The sequence below is a fragment of the Sciurus carolinensis genome, chromosome X, assembly GCF_902686445.1.
Source record: "Sciurus carolinensis chromosome X, mSciCar1.2, whole genome shotgun sequence".
NCBI lineage: Eukaryota > Metazoa > Chordata > Mammalia > Rodentia > Sciuridae > Sciurus > Sciurus carolinensis.
Window position 1 is genome coordinate 129617958 of NC_062232.1, and position 24701 is coordinate 129642658.

The following is a 24701-nucleotide window of genomic DNA, read 5'->3' on the forward strand; positions in this document are numbered from 1 at the left end:
TGGAGAAGCCCTGGGGACTGGAACCACTTCTCCAGCAAGGGTGCTGGGAGGGCCTTCTGCTCCTGCATTATCCTGTGCCTTTCTGCAGGCTGTCATTGAAGACCTTGTACTTCTGGGTTAGTTCATCCATCTTGGTGGCTGCAGAGGAAAGAAAAACACAAACAGCAAAGTGAGTCTAGTGCTTCTGGGCCTGGAAAAGGCAGTGCTGGGCAGCACCCACCAGGATCACCTCCTGCCTCCCACCAGAGGCCTGTATCCTTCCTCGCAGACACAACTGAGCGGCAGGGAGGAGCCCCCTGACCCTCATGGGACTCGAAGCCTGGAGCCTGACTTCTCCTGTGACCCACAAACTACTCTGAGTGCCAGGAAAGCAGCTTGAAGCCCTGGGCTGGGTCACACTGACCACAGCATGGAGCCGAGGCTAAGGGCAGTCACATCCTTGCCCCTGCCCACCACCCCAGATCCCAGGGGATGCAGTGCAGTGAGGAGCAGGGCCTTGATCTGGTGGATGAAGATGTGTCTGTATTTTAATCAAATGAATAATATGTGTGTAAAGTAAGAAGCCCAGTGACAGAACAGTCCTAAAGCCTAAGCTGAAGAGTGCCAGTCTTTGCTGCCCACCCCACCCTGCAGGCAAGAGCATGGCACGTGCCGCCCAGCTTGCCCAGCTTGCCCAGCAACTGCATATGCCTCCCCAGCCACCAACTTCAGTTGCCTTCCCCCAACCACAGTTAAATTCTGCCTTCGAGTTTTTGGAACTTACATACAAACCTGTTTCTTCCTCTGCCAATCTGACTCCCCTTACCCCCAGCTTCTCCCTGGGAGGACATTCCACCCTCAGCTACATTTTGCCACACACATTTCAAGGTCATTAACATAGACATTAGGTCCACTGATCACCTGAATTTGTCATCCTCTGCCCATCCCAAGGGTGCTTCTAGAGCTCAAGACTCATGGGTGTGCCTCAGGGTTGATGCCAGAATGGGAGACTTCTCCTTACAAAGCGGGGATGTGCTGGCCACCCTGAACCTTGCCCTGAGGACCTCCCCAACTGCCACCAGTGCTTCCATGGCATGCCAGTTGAGAGGGCTTCCTATGGCAATCCACTCCTCTGGGCAGATGGTGTTTTCCCAGATTCCAACCTGCCCTTCCTCTGGGTGGCATCTGCCTTTATCGAACCCTGGCATGTTTCCAGCTGGTCTGCCTTGCTTTTTTCAGAGAAGCCTGGCTGAGTCCAGTATCAGAGGCCCCAAGGCACCTGATCCTTCCTTTTTCAGGTGGGCAGGTTGGGGGGATGCCAGGGATTGGACCCAGGGGTTCCCTCCCACTGAGCTCCATCCCCCAGGCCTTTTTAGTTTTTATTTAGAGACAGGGCCTCACTAAGTTGTTGAGGCTGGCTTTGAACTTGTGGTCCTCCTGCTTCAGCCTCCAGATTTACCGGGATCACAGACATGTGCCACCATGCCTGGCCTTGTAAGGCATTACCATCTGGCCTCCAGGGCTGCTCCTGAGGCCCTGCTCGGGCTTTCTTTCTGCAAGCTTTGCCCCCAGGTCCCTGGTCCTGGCACTCCTGGTGGCAGGAGGCTGGGTCCTGGGCTGCATGTTTTGGGTTCCATCCACTCTGGACTTGGTGTGGACACTCGCCCACTTCAGTTCTGCCCCCCAACACTTCCCTTCCTCTCTGGCTCTGGAGACGGTTGGCTACCTCCATCCAGCCTCCACGCCTCTGAGCCTTGTGCTCGTTTTTCTGTCCTTTCTTTCCACTCAGACACGTGCTGCCTCAGTCTGCTGGCTTTTCAGGCTTGGGTGTCACACTGGACAAGTGCTCTGTCTAGTCTCTTTTAAAGTTCTCCAGGTCAGACTTCCTGCACGCTCAGGTCTCGTCTCTTCCTGGCACTGGTGTTCATTCCCACCCTGGGAGAGGAGCCTGGGTGACAGCTGCCCCTGCACCCCAGGGGCCCTGCCCGTGTCCTGGCTCCATCATTTTTTTCACACAAGCACAGGCTAGGATCTTGCTGGGGGTCATCTGCCTATATAGCTGTCCCCTCTCTGCAGGCCTGCTTCACCTGCTTTTCTTCTGGAGCAGACAGGCCTGGGAGCATTGCAGCAACCCACCGCTGTCCCACCACTGCTGCCTTGGCTATCCTGTCCCTGCAGCTTCCCTGTGCACAGCATTAGACAGATGGCTCCCACTGCCTTCCCACCTCCTATGCCTGTAACCATCTTTCTTGTGTTGGTGCCATCGACACACTCCCTCATTCTCAGCATGTGGCTCGTGGTAGCACCACTCACAGCAGGTGCACTCAGCTCCCCATGTGAGCCCTCCCTTTATGCTTGGCTACTGGCACCCAGGTTCATGGGGGTGCAAATAGCACAGAAACCAATCCTTCCAAGAGGCATGGCTTGAGGAGGTCGAGACCAAGGTCCTAACATGTATGCTGGGAGACAGGTGAGACACAAAGGACCACTCCTAGTGGCCTTTGGCGGGTATATGGTACTGGCTCCTTTCTCTGGGCATGTCTAGAGTCTAAGAAAACATCTTCAAGTAAATCAGGAAGCAACACTGACAAGAGCTGGCAGGAGCCCTGGCTTTGATACCCCAAGGCTACTGCAAGCTCAAGGGTGAGCAGCCGCCGCCCTGCAAAGCACGGGGCCAGGACTAGCACTGCCTGGTTCATGCAGCTTAGACATAAAGAGTGAAAAGCCACACCTGCCATTAGCCCTGTTGTTCCCTGGTGACCAGTGAAATGGCATACTGTTAAACATAGTAGTGAATATTATTATGATAATGATAGTATAGATTATAAGCATTTTACTAATAGCAATTATACACATGGCAACAAGAGTCATAGTGACAGTGGTGATTAGGATAAATGCTATAAAAATTTTTTAAATGGAGGATTCAGTTGCCATTCAATCAGTACAAACAGACTCCTGAGTGTCTGGTATACACGTGGCAGGCATGTGCCAAGGTCAAGTTGTCAGAGCAGAGAGCCAGCTGGAGAGATCATCGATTGATAGTCTCCAAAGGGAGGAGCTCAGAGGCTGTGTGACCTAAAGCCACTACTTGGGGACACAACAGTGGAAAACATATCCAGGCAAAGGCTTTAGTTGCTGCTGCCTGAGGTGGTGGATAATAGTGGGGCACGCAAGAGACTAACCAAAAAGCCTGGAAAGAAAGATTATGGAATAGGCTTGTCCACAGTGCTCTGAAAAGCTCTTGACAGTCTTTAGAAGGCCATGTGCATGACCAGAGGAGATCAACGAAGGTCCTGAGTTCTTCCGTTCAGTTGACCTTGAGGCTGTAAGTCAGTAAAAAGTACATAAGGAAGATTTGCCAACTGTCTGGCTGAGTATTGATGAAAAACAGAAATCTACAGATCTAAAAGTCCAAAGAGCTCCAACTGAAATAAACTCAAGGTGACCCACACCAAGACATGTCACAACCAAACTGTCAAAAGCCAGAGAACAAGAGACATATACAAACAAGAAATTGAAGAAATCAGGCACGGGACACATCTGTAATCCTAGCTACTCAGGAGGCTTAGCAACTTGGCAAGATCTTCTCTTAAAATTAAAAAGTAAACAGGACTGGGGGTATAGTTCAGTGGTGGAGCACCCCTGGATTCAATCTCCAGCACTGCAAATGAAAAAAAAAAACAAGTGAAGAAGTTTCTCACATAAAAGGATTCTCAATAAAATTAAAATCTTATTTCATATCAGAAGCTATGGAGGCCAGCCAGGTGTGGGGGTACACACCTGTTATCCCAGTGGCACAGGAGGCTGAAACTGAGGACCGCAAGTTCAAAGCCAGCTTCTGCAACTCAGTGAGACCCTGTCTCTAAATGAAATACAAAACAGGGCCGGGGATGTGGCTCACTGGTTAAGCACCCCTGGGTTCAATCCCTGGTACCAAAAAGATGAAGAAGTTATGGAGGCCAAATGATTGTACGTTAACATATGAAAGAAAAAAAAACTGTCAACCAGGAATTCTATATTCAGCAAAACTATCCTTCAAAAATGAAGGAGAAAATAAGACATTTCTGGACCAGCAAAAACCGAGGAAGTTTTTAGTAGACTTTTCCTATAAGAAAACTAAGGTAGTCCTTAGGCTGAAAGAACACTAGATAGTAACATCAATCCATGTGAAGAAATAAAGAACTCCGGTAAAATCACTACACAGATAAATATAAAAGTGGATATAAATGTATTTTTGTTTGTGACTCTTTTCTCATAATTTAAAAGGCAATTACAAGAAGCAATAACAGAAATCTGTTTTGATAGGCAGGTGATATATAAAGTTGAAATTTATATAAAAATAACACAAAGGAAGGGAGAGGAAGTACCATTAGAACAAAGCATTTGTGTACTAATGAAATCAACCTGCTACAACACTGACTGCTTTAAATTAAGACATTAGAGTTAAAGAAACAATAAGGGAATTAAAATGGTGAAATAGAAAATATCTATTTAACACTAAATAAGAGGAAAAGAGAATTAAGATCTAAGAATTATAGGAAACAAGTAAAATGGGAGAAAGAAATCCTACCTCATCAGTAATTACATTAAATGCAAGTGGATTAAAAACCCCAATCCAAAGACAGAGATTACAGAATGAATAAAACATGCCTATCAGTCCCTGAAGAGGATAAACTCAAAGTCACCATATGACCCAGCAATTCCACTCCTAGGTATAGACTCAAGGCAACTAAAAACATGTTCACACAAAGGCTGGTTTTCATAACAACCAAATCCACTGATAGATGACTAGATAAAAAAAATGCAGTATATCTACAAAATGGAATAATATTCAGCCATAAAAAGGAATGTAGAGCCAGGTACAGTGGCACATGCCTGTAATCCCAGCAACTGGGGAGGCTGAGGCAAGAGGATCATGAGTTCAAAGCCAGCCTCAGCAGCTTAGTAAGGCCGTAAGCAACTCATTGAGACCCTGTCTCTAAATAAAATATAAAAAAGGGCTGGGGGCTGGGATTGTGGCTCAGTGGCAGAGCACTTGCCTCGCATGTGGGAGGCACTGGGTTCGATTCTCAACACCACATAAAATGAATAAATAAAATAAAGGCATTGTGTCCATCTACAACTAAAAAAAATTGTTTTTAAAAAAAGGGCTGGGAATGTAGCTCAGTGGTTAAGCATTTCTGGGTACCAATTCCTGGTACAAAAAAAAAAAAGAATGTAGTATATAGTATATGAACAAATCTTGAAACCGCTATGCTCAGAGAAAGAGAACAGAAACAAAAGACCAGATATTGTATGATTCCATTTTCAGGAAATGTCCAGAAGAAACAAATCCATAGAGATAGACAATGGATCAATGGTTGGCTGGGGACAAATGTGGATTGACTACTAATGGTATGGGGTTTCTTTTCAGTGATGAAAATACTCTAGATTTAGCAGTAATTGTTATGCAATTCTGTGAATATCCTAAAAAAAACTAGATTGTACAATTTTAAAAGGGTGAATTTTATGTTATAATAAATTATAGCTTAGTAAAGCTGTCACTAAAATTAAGGCTGAGGTGTAGCTCAGAGGTAGTCTCCTAGCACGCCTGAGGCTTTGGGTTCAATCTCTAGCACAAGAAGGGAAAAGGAGAGAAGGGAGAGAGGGAAGGACTGACAGATAAATAAACTACTTTTACCTTCTTTCTTTGGGTTTATTTTGCCTTTTCTTTATTTATGTTTGGTACTGGGGATTGAACCCAAGGATACTTAACCACTGAGCAGCCCTTTTTTTTATTTTGAGACAGGGCCTCACGGAGTTGCTGAGGCTGGCTCTGAACTTGTGATCTTCCAGTCTCAGTCTCCTAAACAGCAGGGATTGCAGGCGTGCACCACTGTGCTTGGTACCTTTTATTTTCTAATCTCTTTAAATATGGTACTGGTGCAAGGATAGAAAGAAAATCGAAATAGAAAAAGCTGAGAACCCAGAAATCCACACATATGGACACTAAATAACTAACAGAGGTGATGGTATTATAGACCAATGGGTAAAGAGTGGATTTCCGTTAAATGGTGCTAAGACAAATGTGTATTCTTATAGGAAAAAATGAAATTAGACCCCCACCTCACACCACACTCAAAAAGATTAATAACCTCACTATAAAAGATAATGCTATAAAGCTTTTGGAAGATGATATGTTGAAGTAGGAAAGTAATCTTCAGTGAGAAACAAAAGACATCCATAAGATATTTCACATCTGAGAAGTCATATTTATAATATAAAACGGGGTCAAATCAAGGAGAAAAAGATGAGTCAACCCAATAGCAAAATGAATAAGAGTTAAACAGGCATGTGACATGAGACAACTGCAATGGCAAATACATGCATAAAGTGGTAGCACGCATCTGTAATCCCCACGACCCGGAAGGTTAAGGCAGGAGGATGGCAAGTTTGAGGCCAGCCTCAGCAATTTAGCAAGACCCTGCCTCAAAACCAAAAATGAAAAGGGCTGGAGATGTAACTCAGTAGTACAGCATCCCTGGGTTTGGTTCCCAGTACCACAAAATTAATTACTCAATTAATTAAATAAATGGGAAAAAGCAACAAAAAGGGCTGGGGATGTGGCTCAGTGGAGCTCTGCAAAAACAAAAAAGTAAAAAAGCACAGCCCTGTTAGTAATTAAGGAAACGCACACTACATACCTACCAAATAGCACCCATCACCAAGCCTAAGTAAGGCAAGGGCTGATGAGACACGAAGCAGTGAGATGGCAAGACAGAGAACCAGGCTCCGAGGGCGACATCTTAGAGAAACTGGCAAGTATGTATGGGGAGAGGTGCTCAGGAACATTCACGGCAGCATTATTCACAAGACCTCCTAACTGAAGCAACTCGCATGTCCAGGAAGAGCAGATACAGTGCCATGCTGGCAGATGGCACCCTACACAGCAGGAGTCAACAAGCTACAGCCCACACCTGTTTTTATAAGTAAAAGTTTATTGAAACAGCCACACTCACTCATTTATGCATCCTCAACGGCTGCTTTCTCAGCAGCAGAGCAGAGAGGAGGAGATGTCACAGAGACCATGTGGCCTGCAAGGTCATGAATATTTACTATCTGGTCCTTTACTGATAAAGTTCGCTGACCCGTGCCACATGGCAATGAAACGAGCCAATTACAGCACAGATGATGTAGACAAATCTCATGAAGAATTATTACTAAGTCAGGTCAGCAGTGACTTTGAGGGGCACATGGCAGCTACAGTCTGTTCTCCACCTGGGTTATGGTGACACAAGTCACCACACCATTGTCCTGGAAATCATCAATTTGGGATAAAGTTAGGTTTGATATGGCACAGGGAAAATATCCAAATCAGTTGATCATTATGGCCCTGCAAATCAAGACTTCCGGAATGCTATTTTTCTTACTAGAAAAAAAAAAAAGCTTTTCTGAATGTATATTTCCACAATTTAAAAAAAACTTAGAAAAAAGGTTTAATTAAAAATTAAGTTCAGCTAGGCACAGTGGTGCATGCCTGTAATCCCACTTAAGGAGACTGAGGCAGAGGATCACAAGCTTAAGACTAGCTTCAGCATTTTACAAGATCCTCAGCAACTTAGTAAGACCTTGTCTTGAAATTAAAAAAAAAAAAAAAAAAGGCTGGGGATGTAGGTCAGTGGTAAAGCGCTCCTGGACTCAATTCCCAGCACCACAATAAATACAGATAGACAGACACAAACATAAATAGAAAGATAAACCAACTGAACCACCTCTGATTCCAACACAGAGAGAAATCAATGTCCTACTCATTTCTTTCAAGGGTTTCTTCTAGATTTTTCCTTTAACATTTTACAGTATGCATTCCCTCATGTCATTGTAACTAACTCTTTAAACATTGATTACAGTCCCACCATACAGATATTATTAACCAAGCATTACCCAGCATTAGAACTCTAGATTGTTTCCATTTTCACTATTATAAATCCTGCAATAGCAATATCTTCAATAGCAAATACTGAAAATGACCTACAGACTCAGTAATAGAAAATGTTAAGCAAATTACAGCAAATGACTGAATGCAATAATATTTGATAAGTAAAAATGTTTACTAGGAAAACTGGAGAAAGGCATATAATGAAGTTAAAGGAAATGGATAACTATACGTGTTATGGTTGATTACATGTAAGTCATAAAAAATTAAAATGACAATAGGAAAAAGAATAGCAGGAAATAGACCAAAAACAGTAACACTGACCACCAGTGGATTGTCATTTATACCTCTGTACATTTCTGGATTATCCCAATTTCCTACCATGAATGTTTTTATTTTATCATCTGTTGAAAGCATTTTTTCAAGGGAAGGAAACATGCATTAGAAAAAGAAGAAATGAAGGGGCCAGTCCTCAAATGCTCCCAAGGGCTAGTAGAGTCCTGAGCCAAGTGGGTGCTAAGCAGACATGGGGACACCTGCCCCTACCCCATCAGCGGCAGTCACATACCTAAGCTCATCACGGAGCTGCTGCTGCCCCAAGAGATCTGCTCGCTCTGCTGCTTCTTCACAGTATCCACAGCTTTCGCAGAGGTATTGGTCACCTCCACAACTGCTTTCAACAGCTGGCATGGGGAGAGGGAGGGAGAAGGACATGCAGGCACTCAATGTTGCTGCTCTGACCTGGAGATAGCATTTCCTGCTTCCCGTGCAAGCTCACCCTCAGCAGGTAGCATTCACCCCCAAAACAGCCAAGAGCAAGGGACAGAACTCGCATCCAGAGAGTAACCAATCAAACCTAAGTCTCCTTGCTCCTGGTCCGGTGGGGACACCACACAATCATGTCACTCTGGAAACCCTCAGTGCCCAGTGACATGCCAGCAATGTGTGATATCCCAGCACAAGCAAAGCAAATGGTAGGGAGGGAAAAGAAATGTCCTAAGACATAAAAGGCCTTTCTGATGAGAGAAGACAGTGCCCTAACCATCCTGCTGGGGGAGTCTCATGGACAGGCTGGTCTGAGTGTGGACAGTCTTGGAACCTTTCTGTTAAAACCCCAAAATAAGCTGGGCATGGTAGTGCACTCCTGTAATCCCAGCAACTCTGGGACGATCACAAGTTCAAGGGCAGCCTCAGCAACTTAGGGAGATCCTATCTCAAAGTAAAAAATAAGAAAAAAAGGACTGAGGATGTAGCTCAGAGGCAGAATTTTCTTGGAGTTCAATCCCCAGTACATAAAAGAAAAGAAAAGAAAAGAAAGAAAGAAAGAAAGAAAGAAAGATAGATAGATCACGAAAAGAAAGAAAGAAAGAAAGAAAGAAACTTCTCGAAACCCTTGAGTCAACATCAGAGTTCTACACATGGCAACTATAGTGATATTAACCCAGCATCTGAGGTCAGCCTCATAGGAGCTAAAATGCAGAACAAAATAAGTGCACATTTATTTAGTTGGCAGAGCCATATGAGACAGCTGTCTCCTGTCTCATTTGAGACTGGTGGGCACAGACCAGCAAGCATTTGTCTGCCCATCTGGTGCACTGCTTGGTCATACAAGACTTAAGGCACTTGGGTATACTAGGGCTTAGTGTGATAATGGAGTGAGACCAGTACAGGGCCAGGACGAGGATCTCATACTGAATTAAGAAGACCCAACACAGGCTGCACAAACCTCTCCAGAGCCCAGGCTTGTGACTTGGCTAATGCCCCATCCACTGAAGTCAGTGGGTCTCCTGGGGACAACATCTGCATCAGTTCTCATACCCTCCACCGAACAAGCACAGAACTGTCTGCCCCAACCCACCAAAGGTCCCAGGCCTAGAACCAAGAGCCCTGTCATGCCACTGGCTTGGGGAGCCCAAGTCAAGCCCTTTGTAGCCCCTTGTCCCAGCCCTCGAGTCCCTCGTCAGGGGCTGCTGAGGTCCCCAAGCCTGGGAAGGCACAAATTCTCAGTGGGAAGAGGAGAAGAGGATTCGCACCTGGCTGCAGGAAGTCAGAGTGTGGTACACGGCTTGGACGATGGGGCCGCTTGGGTGGAGGTGAGGCCGAGGGCGCTGGCAGCACTCCCCCAGCTCATCATCGTAGACTTGGAGGAAGGCCAGGATGAGCTGGTGGAAGTCGGAGACGACCAGGCGCAGCTTCTGGTCTAGGGTACTAGCGTCAGTTCCACCTGCAGCAGCTCCCGGTTTTTGCTGCGCAAAGCACTGCAAAGTCAAAGGGGACAGTCCCTAGAGGCTGCCCTGGCTGAGCTACTGTGAGCAGGTGCCTTAAGCACTGCACAGGCAGGATGAGGAGGAAAGCCTCCAGGAACCAGGAGATGGAGGAGCTGTGCAGAGCCTCAGCTCTGCTGCTTATTCTCGTCTGGCTCAACAAAGAGGCCCAGCCAAGGTACACAGAAGCATGGAGCTCAGGCCTGGCACATGGCTGCTGCCTAACACTAAGCCTCTTAAGGAAGCTTCCCAGATATGGGGGGAGCTCAACCTCAGCACCTGCCTCCCCCACTCCATGTGAACTAAGCACCTGCCACCTTCTAGAACCTAGCAGGTCATGTACACAAGCAACCTCACTGAAGACTCACAGCACACTATGCTGGGGGTGACATCATTTGCCCCAGGACACAGACCAGGGTCTAGTCCCCAAGCCCCCCAGCTCCTGGAAATTGATGCCCCTCACCTCTACCCTGAGTGCCTGCAGCTTGGCGGCGCTCTCCTGCAGCTGCCTGGCCAGCTGTGCCACCTTCTCCTCCTCTGACTGGGCAGAGGGGCCGGCCCTGTAAGGAAAGAAAGGGAGACACTTCCAGCCGTCTGCCACTGCTGCCATGGGCAGTGGGGCACCCTGTGGGCCGCACACAGGGTCTGCCTTAAGTAACAGAAGGAAGCAGGGTTGGAGCTGGGACAGGAGCCTTCCCTGACACCTACCTTGTCCAGTTGTCACTTTGCTTATCGAGGAGGGGTTGCAAATCCAGGGGCCATGGCTCACACTTGGGGTTCATGAGCGTCCGCAGGTGGGAGCTGGTAAAGAGCTCCCCCAGCAATGCCTCGTTCTTCTCTGTGGTGTCCTCCAAATGCTCCTTCAGGCTGGAAAGGCACAACCCAGGACACACCGTCACTGGCAGAACCCAAGCCCAATGAGCCCACGTCCCATGTGAAAGACCCAAGAGGCAACAGGAGAGCAGGCAGAAGGGAAGGGAGCAGGGAGCCCACTGCCCAGCATCACTCGTAGTGCCTGCCTGCTTCTGGCTCCTCCAAGAAGCCTGCCCATCTGCATATGCACCCAGGTGCTTGCCCTCCTCCAATGTGCCCAGGTTGTCTTCTCCAAAGCCCACAGCACCCTTTAGGTGCAGTGCCTGGGACCTTGGGCAGCACCCGGGCATCCACATGATGCAGCACACCCTGTCTATACACTGCTGGCCCCTGACCAGCCAGACAATTCCCCAGAGCAGTGCCCTGTCTCCCTCAGCTTCCACCTCTAGCTCCTGGGCCAATAATCAGCCTGTGCCACAGAAGGGAGACGGCAAGATCCCAGTTGGAAAGGTGTCCTGGTCCCTTTCAGTTCCATTCCTAAGACCAAGACCAGCCTGTCAAGGGTGCCCTGCTGGGCTGTGGGAACAGTTACCTGGAGCAAGTGGAGCATCCAACATTCAGGCTCTGAACTGCATCCAGCAACTGGGCCATGAAGTGCAGCTGCTTCTGGGCACAGGCACAGCCCTGTACAGGGAAGGTCACACACGTTTGCTAGCTACCCAAGTCCAGGCCCCGTGTAGCTGTTCTGGGTGCCCCATTCTCATGCAGACTTCTGCTGGGCACCACTCAAATGGAAGGACCTGGCCCACCAGCTCACTGTCTGCACCCAGCAACATCTGGGACTATCTCAGAAGTGCTCCCTGCCCAGCCCCACCCAGGGCTGCAATGATGCCTGGGACCCCAGTCTGGAAAATGTCGAATGCAGTAGAAACATGCTGCAGCGTGTTTGTCACTCAGCCAGTTGCATAGCTCGTTGGGTGAGTGTGTGATATGGGACCCTAGAGGTGGCCTGTTCTTTGGCAGGGGACTGGAGGTCCAGTCAAGAAAGCCCCAGTGACCTGATCTTCTCTCTGCCCACCTGCCAGGAAAAGTGGTTGAAATTCCTGCAAGGAGCTACCCCACCAAGAGTTTAAGGTGTAAGGTTTGCATCCTTCCAGAAAGGCACTGATCCCCAGAAGCAAACAACCTGAGAAGTTATGCCTGCTCCAGAAAGCCCAGAGTAAGCAACAGCACCAGAATAAAAGCTGGGTCCATCTCTCAGATTTTACTTCATTGTTGTTCGGAGGAGCACAATGGAATGAACTAACCCAGAGAGCATCACTGGCAATTTTCTAGAATGCCCTACAAGAAGCATTTATATTACACTACCACACTGAAATCTCAGGCTCCAAAAAAAAGGGCTGACCTGCCCTGGTGAGGAGACTTGGGGGCAGCTCAGCTCCCCCGCCCCACCCCACAACAAGCTCCTTTGTAGCTCCATGGATTTGCCTTTTCCAGATAGTTCATGTACATGGAATCACACAGTATGTGACCTTTGCCTGAGTGCTTTCTCTTAGCATAATGTTCTCAAGGATTCCCCCATATAGTTTATTCTTTTAATTCACAGCATTCGGGATTGAACCCAGGGACACTTTCCCTCTGAACCATATCCCCAGCCCTTTTTATTTTTTGAGAGTGTCTCACTCAGTTGCTGAGGCTGACCTCAAACTTGTGATCCTCCTCCCTAGCACCCTGAGTTGCTAGGGTTATAGCACTGTGTCTGGCTATAATAGTTTATTCTTTTTTTTTTTTTTTTTTTTTAGTTTATTCTTTATTATTGAAAATCGGTTTATCCATTCAGATGATGAATATTTGGGTTATTTCCAGTTTGGAGCTATTATGATAATATTATTCATATATGTGTTTTGGCGTGCACAGGTGTTTTCAATTCCCTTGGGAGTACAACTGTTGGGGTCATATGGTTATTCCATGTTTAACCCTTTGGGAAACTACCAGATGGTTTTCCACAGTGACTGCACCATTTCACATCACCACCAGCAATGTGTGAGGGTTCCAATGTCTCCTAGACTTCACTAATACTTGCTATTTTCCTTTTAAAAAAAAAAAACTCCAATATATGTGAAGGGCCTCTTATTGTGGTTCTGATTTGCATAGCTCTTATGACAAATGATGCTGAGCACTTTTCCAGGAACTTATTGGCCATTTCTGTGTCTTCTCTGCAGAAGTATCTGCTCAAGATTCTTGGCCCATGGTTGAATTGGGTTCTCTGAATGGGTTATTAATTTGTAAGTGTTCTTCATGGATTCTGGATAAGTCCCTTATAGATGACTTCCAAATACTCTCTCCCATTCTGTAGGCTGTTCCTTCACTTGCTAGGTGTCCTTTGGTGCACCAAAGGGTTTAATTTTAATAAAGTTCAATTGACCTACTTCTTCTTTTGTTGCTTGTGCTTTCAGTGTGAAATGAATGCCTGGGTTGAAGTGCACATGAAGGACAGCAATCCACAGCAGCCATCGTGCTCATGGTGCTCACGTGTGCCCCTCTTTGGCCAGTGAAGGTTTCTAACATTTGCTGGCTCTGGAGTCCCTCAGATGTCACCCTAAGTCTCGGATGGCTGCCTCACTCCCTGCTGTCACAAGGTGTTCCTGGCTCAATTTGTACTTTTCCTCCCCCAGTCATCACTGTTACAAGTGAGCCATCACTGATCTAGGCCTTTGTGGGGGGACAAGGCAAGTGAATGCAAATAGATTTGTAAGTCAGAATATATTAGCACTGATGCTCCTGGTTAAACTTCAGGATGACAGTGTTCGACCAAACCTTCCAATCTTACAAATGTATCTTCCACATCTCGATAATGCCAATGTGATCATCCACTTGCTTCTAGTTTTCATTCCATACAAGAAATAAAGTCTTGATATACTGTGTTGCCACCTGGACAAACCTTGAAAACACTGTGCTCAGTGAGAAATCCCATTTAAGTGACACAAGGAGATACTAATTGAATGGGTGTCAGCGCTGCGGGGAAGAGGAAGAGGCCACTTAGTGGGTACAGGGTATCTTTCAGGGAATAAAAATGTTTTGGAATTCGTTACAGGCAGTGGTTGTACAACATTGTGAATGTATGCACTAAATGCCATTTTTATGCTTTTAAAAATGGTTTAAAATTTGAGTAGAGTCAAGCAGTCCCATACAACTATATCTCAGAGACTTGGAGGCAGGAGGACTGCAAGTTCAAGGGCAGCCTCAGGAACTTAGCAAGGCTCTTAGCAACTTAGTGAGACTCTGTCTCAAAATAAAATATAAAAAGGGCTAGGGATATGGCTCAGTAGCTTGGCTAAGTACCCCTGGGTTCAGTCCCTGGTACCAAAAAAAAAAAAAAAAGAGTAGAATTTTGACTTGGGAAGAAGTCCTGGAGATGGATAGTGGCGATAGTGAAAATAGCACATTTTATCTTACGTGTATGTCAGAATGTTTCTTTGAAAAGAGTAGAGCCCCCTCAGGACTTGCTGGGAAATTCTTAAAAAATTGTTATAATGGTGAACTGTATATTATGTGCAGCTTACCACAATAAATACTATAAAGACTGAAGAGAGGAGAAAGGTTCCAGGTACAGGTAAGACATAGAGAACACACACCATCTTTTTGGCCCACTGAAGTCCCATCTGTCAGAGCTGGACAGCAGGAGGCAGGGGGCAGGGATTGCAGTCTCTGGACAGTAAACGCCAGCAGGTGGTTGGGGAGGAACACGAGAATTCAAAGCCATCATTCAGCCTGTGGAGAGCTCACCAGATGGAACACTGGAAGGGAGTGCTGCAGAGCAGATGGCCAGAGCCCCAGGACAGACCTTCTAGGGAGTTCTGGCTCAAGGAGCAGAGAAGAGAACCCATAAGGCTCAGAAAGAGTGGAAATCTGTCACTCAGACCCCAGGCAATATGGTGGAGGTGACAGAAGTAGCCAGAGAGAAGAGAAATCTGCAGGAGCCATAACTCTGATAGATGGCACATGCCTTTAATCCCAGCAACTTGAGAGGCTGATCACTTGAGAGGAGGATCACAAGTTCAAGACCAGTCTCGGCAACTTACTGAGACTCTTCAAAATAAAAATTCTGATGGGGAGAGCCTCTGCTCTGTTAGGGGTACACAGGGATAGTAGTACCAACAGCACAGGGGTAACCTTCTTACTACTTTTCCCTCTTTGTACACAGACCACTGCACCATGATTATAGAGAATGGGGAAGGGGAGCCCCAACAAACTAAAAAATCATCTCAAAGAGATGGTGGAGAAGAAGGAGCTCAAGAAAGTAACCTCCATATATCTGTTTCTGAATGCCTGGGCTGAGCCCCACCTGAGCAGGGGTGGATCTCATTTTGACCTAACAGCTGAGTTGGATTACTAAACCAAGGCCCAGGTCCCAGGTTGTTCAATGGGTGGAGCACCGGTAGGACAGAAGCAAGAAGTTGAGCTGACAATGGGGCCCCAGGGGGTGCTGGACCTTGCTGCCTAAGCCTAACCAGGTCAAATACCTGCTAGAACACGTCACCATTCTCTACACAATTTAACAAGACCCAGAATCAAAGGAATAGCAAAAATATCCAGGATATGATCCAAAATTACTTGGCACATGAAAAAACACCAACTTGCATGAGAAAAGATGATCAATAGATGCCAATGACAAACTTACACAGATGTTGGAATACTCTGACCAAGATTTTAAAACAGCCATTATAAAAATGCTTGAATAAGCAACTATGAACATGAACAAAAGTTAAAACTGGAAGCATCAGCAAAGAAGCAGAAAATAAAACAACCATGTAGCAACTTGAGAACAGAAAAACAGAATAAACTGAACTAGAACTCACTGGATATGATTTTTTGGTGATAATGATGTGTCAATGTTGGTTCCTTGATTGTAACAAATGTTGACAATGAAGGAGGCTGTGGGGGCGGTCAGGAGTATGGGCAAATTTTCTGTACTTGTTGCTTAAATTTGCTGTGAATCTAAAACTTCTCTCAAAACATTAAGATTACTTTTTTTTTTTTTTGCTTTTATCAGTGCACTGAAGTCTACTTATTATAAAAATAAAAGAAACCTGACCGGACAGACTCAACAGCAGAATGGAAAGAAAGTTAAACACAGAGCTACCACATCACCCAGCAATCCCACTCTCCGCCACAAACCCAAAAGAAGCGAAAATAGATTCATTCAAAAACAAGCAAGACCACATAGTGGCACTGTCCACAATAGTCAAAAAGTGGAGACAATTACTTCGAAATTTAAACATTTTAACAGTAGGGAGTGGGTTTCTTTGGCTGGTTGTGGAGACCTCAGCCTAGGAGAGGAAACGTGCACTACCTCCACAGGGACAGACAAGGGCCCTCTCTCACCTGTACAAGCTCCTGATCATCTGGCGCACACAGCATCAGCTCATGGCCTAGTTTCACCATCTCTGTTGGAACACAAAGACCCTGTTACTACACCTACCCGAACAGAGGACACCAGACACCCAGGAAGTCACAGAAATGGGGTGCTGAGGCTCTTCATCAGTGAGTTGGTTTCTGCCACATCAGCAGCAGTAGCAGGACCCACAAGGCTGGCCTGAGTACAGAAGAACAGGAGGACAAGGAGGCAAGTGAAAGACATACCCAGTACCTGCTGCTGTGTGGCCTACACCCATTCTCTGCCCCTTTCTGAACAAGTTTCCTTGTGTGAAAATAAGAGGTTGCCTTTAATGCTCTTGCATGTATGGAACTCTCTAACAGTGGATTCTAACAGAGACAGTCAGCTGCCCGAGGAGCCAACAGAGGTCAGGGAACCTCTGAAACACTTTGTGTGCAGCCCTTTCAGAGGCCTTGTGACCAAAGCAAAAGGAACCACAGCACACTGGTTCACATCCTAAAGACCTTTTATGTCATCCTCTCCTGTCACCTTGTGGCAACCTTGGGGAGTGTCTTAGCTTCATTTTATACATGGGAAGCCTGAGTCCCTGCACAGGCCAGAGAACACCCAGTCACATCTTCCAGGGTGCCCAGGGTATCTTGTAACCATCTGGAATGTGGAGAAAGGCCAAGACATGGAGTCAGAATGCCTGGGGCCAGTGCTTTGGGAGGTCTGTTGCAAGAAGGAAGCAGACAATCTACATGTGAGCTCTCGATCCCCCTGGAAATGTTCTGCAAATGCCAACTGCTCCCCACAAGCACGCCTGCTGCACTCATAGCCCTAAACCCACATCCTCCCTGACTCCTCTCTTCCCCTCAGCAAGTCTAGCCAACCCTCCCTCAACTATAAATCCAGGACCTGGCTAGCACTCCCTCCAACCTCTTGCCTGGATCAGTCACTGCAAGAGCCCAGGGCTGGTCTCCATGTCTCGGCCAACATGCTCCTATTCTAAGCACAGTGGCCCCAGAGAACATGCAAAATTCAACATAGGACTGCAGCCTTCCTGAGTAAAAGTCAATTAGGCCTGGTCTAATGTGGCCCCAACCATTCTGGACCTCCTACACTCCCTCTTCTCCCGCCACATCTGCTTCCTGACTCTTCCTCAAAGTTTCCAGGCACAAGCCCACCTCAGGCCCTTTGCACTTGCTGTCCCTTTACCCTAAACACCACTGCTCCTGCTATCACCCAGGCTCATCTCCTCCCTTCCTGCCATCTTTATGTCAACAGGGTCATGCTTCCCCCAGACACCACAGGCACCACCTTGCTTTTCCCAACTCTTTATAGCTCTTCTTACCACCCCATGCACTGAAAATTTTAGGACCTTCTTGGTTTATTACATAACATGTAAACTCCCTGCATATCAGATGAATTCAAGAACCAGCCTAAGCCAGGCACAGTAGCACAGGCCTATAATCTACACTACTTGGGAAGCTGAGGCAGGAGGATGGCAAGTTTGAACCCAGTCTGGGCAACTTAACAAGACCCTGCCTCAAAAAAATAAAATATAAAGGAATAGAGACACAGTTCAGAGGTAGAGCACTCGTGGGTTCAATCCCTAGCATGCAGGGACAGCTGTTAGTAAGGACTGTGATCAAGCTTAGAATCACTCAGAATTTACCACCACATTCCACACTCCCATAAAGAGACCTACCTTGGATCTTCAACTCCACCGAGGCCCCCTTCAGCGAGTTGAACTTGTCCTGCAAGGAGGGACAGATCCTGCAGGAAAACAGCAAAGTCAGTCAGGCCTGAAGGGGCTGGAGAATCCCCCTTTCTTAACTGAGTTTTCCATCAGACTCTGTTCTGGGTGATGCACACCCTGTCGATATTTCTAGAGTCTAGAATGAGGGTCCCCCAGGCACTGCTGCACTTGTAGGTAGAGAGTGATTCTCACCTGCGTCCCCAGTGCTCTGACTCACGGTATGTGCACTCCTAGAATCACCCTGCTTGCTCTCTGATGGGGCTTGTCTCGTAACCTCTTTTTTTTCCCTATCATTTTTTGGCAGCAACTGTCCTTAACCTGGTTTTGAACACAGATAAAAGGCAAAACTCCAGTCCCCAAGTCAGTGGCTAACATTTCATAAAGGCCATCCCAGGGAAGGCTGCAATCACACTGGTGGTGGTCCCAGCAGGGCTCTCACCACCTGGCGTGCAGGCTTGCTTATAGGCCAGAAGCTGGCTTTCTGTTCAGTATTTCTGGAGCCTAGCACGTTTCTGGGCAATGACCCAGAGGACGACAGTGAGCATGTAAGGAATGAATGACCACCACCTCTGCTATCAAGAAATACCAATGCTGAGCTCTTTCCAGAGAGAAATGTTCTGTTTAAAAAAAAAAAAAAAAAAAAAAAAACTTAATTCGGCCAGGTGAGGTGGTGCACATCTTTAATCCCAGTGGCTCAGAAGGCTGAGGCGGGAGGATCTCAAGTTCAAGGACAGCTTTAGCAATTTAGCATAGACCCTAAGTATCTTAACAAAACCCTATCTCCAAGTGTAAAAAAAAAGAAGCCAGGTGTGGTGGCACACATCTGTAATCCCACCTGCTCAGGAAGCTGAAAACAGGGGGGTGGGGGGGGGCACAAGTTCAAAGCCAGTTTCAGCAATTTAGCAAGGCCCTAAGCAACTTGGCAAAACCCTGTCTCAAAATAAAAAATAAAAGACTGAGCTGAGGATGTGGCACCCCTGGGTTCAATACCTGGTAGCAAATTAAAAAAAAAAAAAAACTAGTTCACAGTTGAAAGCAGGAATCAGCCCACAAGTTGGCCTCCAGTTTCTGGAAATAAAGGTTTATTGAGGACTGGGGCTGTAATTCAGTGGTAGAGCACTTTCCTAGCTGCAGAAGGCCCTGAGTTCAATCCCCAGTACTGCAAAACAATTAATAAATCAAGTTTATCAGCACTCACCCAACCCCAATCCTCCAGGAGGGGTCATAACACAGACCAACAACATTGACTGGCCCTTTGCCAGAAAGGCCTTGCTGAGTCCCGTTTTAAGCCATTTGAGGCTCCTACTGTAAAACAATCTACAGTCAATGTCCCAGTTCTTCTGCCCTGGCCTTGACACTGGCACAAAGATAAATGTTGGTCACAATGACCACTCCAGTAAACACCTTGTCTTAAGACAGCAATCTGCTGAGCAGAACAAATTCCACATGCGACTATAACTCATCAAGTCCAGCAACACCCAGGAACTCCACTAAGTCTCCTCCTTCAGTGGGGCAGGTCCAAGTGCTGCACCCCCAACCCCAAGCTCCATGCCTGGTACAGCTGAGGCCTTGGCAGCATGGCTCTATCTGCTCACTAGGGAGGGCCAAGTGTTTGTCACCACAGAAAGCCCCCCATGTACAGAGAAAAAGCCTCTTCACACAGCGGTAGAAGGCTGGCCTCCACACCACCATTTCCATCATGGTGTGTGTGACCTGCACCCCAGCACTATGGCCTGCTGACTCAGAGTGGTGGGAAAGGATGCTGTGACTGGAAAGGACCCAGATACTCCTTCCCTGGGGCCACACTTGATCCAGGACTACAGCAAGACAAGGCTAGGACCAACTGCCTCAGCTGCATCTTCTGCCATCAGGAAGCACAAAGACAACCCCCAGTTCTGTGCAAATAGGGTTTAGGAAGGAGCAGGGAAACGCTAGAGGCTGGACTCTATTGCTGGGTTGCTGAGCAATGTCCCTGATCACAAGGGACAAGATGCCAATGGACTGGAGAGTAATCACTGCTGGACAACAGCAAATTCCTCAGCATACTCAAAAACAAGCCACAAAAGCCCATGCTGCCTAACCCAGGAAGGGTTTTTGTTACAGTCAATCTTGATGCTGCCAGGAGAACAGAGTAGAAAGAACTGTGCTCAAGGCCTTGATAGCACCAAGGAAACCTTGACCTCAACAACCAAGGAGTCCACATGGCTCTACCCCACCCCACCTTGAGGGCCAGTGCACCAAGGTATCTATCAAATGCTAGATACAGCTTCCAGGTTCCATTAGAAGAGGGAAAAAGCAGCCCTGATGGAGGCCACCTTGGTGCAGCCACGTGCAAACAAAGCAACAAGAAATTGGGGAGAAAACTGAAATCTGTCCAATCTTCCTTCGGGACCCTTGAGAGGCCTAAGTGCTTTTGCCAACTTGGGATCATAAAATGGCATTATATTTCCTTGGATGCTTCTTAAAATGATTCTGTTTCTAGTATTTAAAGAATTACTGGAAGCATTTGAGAGATGTGGCCTTAGCCCCCTACCCATCCCTCTCTGGTCAACGTAGCACCCTGGTTCCTGCTGGTTCAAGCTTCTGCCTGGGCCTGACAAATCTGTGTTCCCTCCCTCCTTTCCCTTCCTGGGGCCTCAAACCATACATGGCCAGGCCACCCCACTAGTGCCTCTCCTCCCAGGTTCCTGGACCAGGTGGCACTGGTCCCTCCAGGACCTGCAATGGCTGTCACACAGGTTGTTTGCCACTCCAAGCCAGGTTCCCACCATCCTTTCCTGGGGTATTGGTCTCTGTGCCTCCAGCTATTGCTTTCTAAAGCTTTATCTACCACAGAACCCCCAAAATGCCAATTTTCCCCTGGCCCCATGCCTGCCATACCCAGAACATGAAGTTCAAAGGCCCTCACAAGGCTTTGCCAGGCCCTGAGTAAGCTGCACCAAGATGTCGCCTTGGGTCAGTGCTGCCCTGCCCTCCCCTTCCTGTTTCTTTCTTTCTTTCTTTAGTGCTGCATTGAGCCCAGGGCCTTGTGCACACTAGGCAAGCACTCTACCACTGAGCTATACCCGCAACCACCCAGCCATTACCTATCCCTTCCCAGATCAACTGCTAACTGCTCCTTGCCAACAACTACTGCATGCAACTCAGGCTCTAGAGGCACACATTATTTCTGCTTGCCACTGGGACCCATACCCACTAGAGCCCTGGATCCTTGAGGATATCAATCTATGCCTGCAGCACCTAAAATAGCATAGCAGTGCATGTGCATCCGTGCACCTGCCAATCAGGCTGCACCCTAGAGGACCTACCAACCATGTGCCACACCATGCTGGAACCAGAGCTTTGGAGATCCAGATAGGACAATGGTCCAAGAGAACAAAAGGCTAAGGACTCCAGCAGGGGTGAGTATGTTCAAATGACTGTAGACATCCAGGGGAAGAAGAAACGATTCACCCTGAGAACAGGAGACCTTTTTTGTTTTTTGTAATATGGGGGATTGAACCCAGAAGCACTCTACCACTAAGCCATATCCCCAGACCTCTTTCCGTTTTATTCTGAGACATGGTCTCCCTAAGTACCCAGGTTGGCCTCCAACTTATGTTCCTCCTGCCTCACTCAGTCTCCTGAGTCACTGGGATTATAGGCATATGCCACCACACCATGCAAACAGGAAACGTTATAAAAGGAGTTGGAGCTGGGCATGGTGGTGCACACCTGTAATCCCAGTGACTCAGGAGGCTGAGGCAGGGGAATCACAAGTTCAAGGTCAACCTAAGCAACTTAACAAGACCCTTCAGCACCTTAGTGAGGCCCTGTCTTAAAATTAAAAATTAAAAAAGGACTGGGAATGAGGCTTAATGTTAAAGTGCTTCTGGGTTCAATCACTAGTAAAAAAAAAAATAAGTTGATAAGGAAATGGGACATGCAAGCGGGCCCTTTGAGGGTGTCTAGGAGTATGTATGACATGCAGTATTAGTAAGATCAAAAGGTTATAAAATGCCAGGGTGCTGAAGCCTGGGAAGGAGCCTGAGGAAAGGTGTGGTGGAAAGGCAGAGGTTCAAATGTGAAAATGCTTTCTTCCCCTGGCTGTCCTGCTGATATCCTGTGGCCTGACAGGTCATATATGCTGAGTGCAAGCTAGCCCAGGCCCCTTTTTCAGCAGCAAGGGTAGCAGGTCACAGACTGAGGTAGGCAGGCCCATGCCTGGCCTCACAAGGAACTCCCATACAAGCAGATGACTGCCATTCCAGAGAGGTTCCTGGAGGTCATGCCAAATCCCACAAGAGCCTGTGTTTGCCAGGGAGGCTGGGGCAAGGTTCTGCACCTACAACTTTAAGACAGATGCTCAGCCCAGGAACTGAGGGGGAACAATATGTGCCTCAGGGAATAGTGTTACTGAGAAGCAGACATTCACTGCCTTCTGGACAGACCCATTTGCTCCCAGTACACATACCAAGGAAGAACATACACCATGCCACACCTGACCCAAAGGACTGGGAAATTGGATCATGGTACAGAAGGTAGCATGAGGGCCTCCTGGTAAACCCATCGCACAGGCAAAAGCCTGTGCACCCTGGCCTTCCTGGTTCTCCTCTACCACAGATCCAGGACAGTTCATGAATTCAACTTATCCTCAGCTCCCTAGTCTGAGAAGGAGTGAAGTAGTGCATTTCTCAGGTCCCTGCCAGCCCGGAACATCCAAACATGTAGTTAAAGTTAGAAGAGCACTCAGAAGGCAAGCCAAGTTCCCCAGCAAGGTGACAGATGTAGTAGACCAGCACTGCTGAGGCTCAAATAGCCCCCAATTTGTGCTCTGTAGACAACAACCAGCTACTCTCCCAGTCGGCTGAGTTATGAAGCTAAACATCCCATCTGCCCCAGGTGAGCTGGTGGCGTGGTGGATACCCCATAAGAAGAGAAAGGTTTTACCGTGTACACAACCACTCCAGTATCTCCAAGCGGTACTTCGAGGGACTACACAGCAGTTCCTTAATTGTCTTTGGTTCTGTGATATAGAGACCCTCAAGGAAGGGGCAGTTTAGGTCCTAAGCAAGGAAAAGAAAAATGGGAAGCTTTAGGAAGTCTGTCACTGCTGGGTGGCAAAGCACTTCTGCCAGCGTGTGTTTCAGACCCATTCTTGGGCTGGCAGCCCAGAGCAGGATGCCCCTGGACACCCCTCTTGCTTTCCTTCCACCTTGCCAGTAGTTGCAAGTCCTTCATCCTCACCCCCACATCTGCAGCAGCCTGCTGCCCCACACCACCTTTAAGTGTGTCCCCTCTGGGATCTGGTGGCAGCAGAACTAGAAACAATGCCTAAAGAGTGGACCTTTAGAAATACTCAGATCTCAGCTCCGGACTGTGGGAAAGGGGAGGGAAAGTGAGAGGGAGGACGAAGTCTGTTGGGGAGCTCCCTGATCACACCAAGCTCCCCAACTCTCTGACTTGACAGGTGGTACTGAGTTCGACCATCTGTCCTCTTAGACCGTGCAAGCTCCTTGGGGTCAGGGCCCGCATCCTTGGTCTCTGCACTTGCTTCCAGATCCCAGACCTTGTGCTGGCAATATAGCCCATCACGTAGAGTGCCTGACTCGCATGCTGGAGGCCCGGGATCGAGTCCCCAGCACTGTGGGACTGTGGAAATAACAAACAGATCCCAGACCTGGTCTTGCAGTTCTGTGCATGGCGCTGGCCTCAACTTCACGGCCAGGCACAGGCCTTGAAGACACCAAGAGCAAAGGTCCAGGGAACCCCAAAGAGCAAGGTAAAGCCGCCCCGCGCTGCGGGGTCACAGACCATAGCCCAGACCCGCGACAGTGGCCGCGTGGCGCCGCCGTCACGCAGGGTAAATACGAGCAGGACGTGGACTGGGCCCTACCCAGCCCCCCTCCCTGGGGTGGCTTCTTGGACCCGCAGCACCTTCAGCTTCCCGAACACCTCCACGGCCGCCTTGAAAACGCTGTCGTCGCCATTGTCTTCGCAGTAGTCGTCGCCAGAGCCGCCGCCTACGCCAGCGTCCTGCCGCGCCATGTTTCGCGCTCTGAACAGAGCCCCGCCCACGCCCCCAGCCTCACTCGCCATCCAGGCTGCCAATCACACCACAGCTTCGCACTCTTCCCGCCCCCTCGTCCGTGCACGGCGGAGGCGGGGCCCCTCAGCAGGGGCCCCTCAACAGGATCTCTAGCATCTGTGGGCCGTCCCCTTTCCCACCGCGCCTTCCTATTGGGCAGCGGCTCCACTGCGTGGGTCTCAGTACCACCCGCGCGGAGCGGGAGGCGGGGCGGGCTGGAACTGGCTCCCTGTTGCGGGTCTGCTGGCATCGCCCCTAGTGGCGACCCTGGAGCAGAACACCGAGAGGCGAGGCTCTTCCGGGAGAGGGCGCTCCTGCCACAGCTCTCCTTGGTCAGAGCTGGGCGGAACCTGGTCCCCAGTAAGATGAAGGGGAGCAACTTTGGGTGTAGAACGGAACTTGAGCGACCCATCTCCCAGCGCGGAGTACCATCTCCTGTTTCTCTAGCTCACGCTATGGTTAGAAGTTTTTTAAGTTCAAATCTGGCTCACTAGCTGTGTAACTTTGGACCAGTTTACCTAACATCT

General features: G+C 48.0%; 1 protein-coding gene across 2 annotated transcripts; it reads right to left on the minus strand.

The window, feature by feature from the left end:
- On the minus strand, nt 1-24189 carry Haus7 (HAUS augmin like complex subunit 7). 2 transcript variants are annotated; one of them, XM_047537105.1, is made up of 10 exons: nt 24024-24189; nt 23037-23152; nt 18057-18124; nt 16354-16415; nt 11561-11652; nt 10864-11022; nt 10619-10715; nt 9925-10137; nt 8460-8574; nt 1-138 (listed from the first exon to the last, which is right to left on the minus strand). In XM_047537105.1, the coding sequence occupies exons 1-10, from the start codon at nt 24183-24185 to the stop codon at nt 68-70; spliced, it is 1155 nt and encodes a 384-aa protein (XP_047393061.1). In that variant the 5' UTR covers nt 24186-24189; the 3' UTR covers nt 1-67. The 2 variants fall into 2 exon arrangements, with proteins under 2 accessions (XP_047393061.1, XP_047393060.1); XM_047537104.1 differs by having other exon boundaries at nt 9925-10149; nt 24024-24180.
- Nucleotides 24190-24701: the final 512 nt, after the last annotated feature.

What these genes read in the sequence shown, in the direction of transcription:
- Haus7 (XM_047537105.1), bottom strand. Translation starts at nt 24,185, where the DNA reads ATGGCGAGTGAGGCTGGGGGCGTGGGCGGGGCTCTGTTCAGAGCGCGA. An exon ending in GGATGCTCCACTTGCTCCAG is followed by an intron (nt 11,023 to 11,560) that starts GTAACTGTTCCC and finishes GTGCCTTTCCAG; the next exon opens with CCTGAAGGAGCATTTGGAGG. An exon ending in TGCAGGCACTCAGGGTAGAG is followed by an intron (nt 10,138 to 10,618) that starts GTGAGGGGCATC and finishes TGCTTTGCGCAG; the next exon opens with CAAAAACCGGGAGCTGCTGC.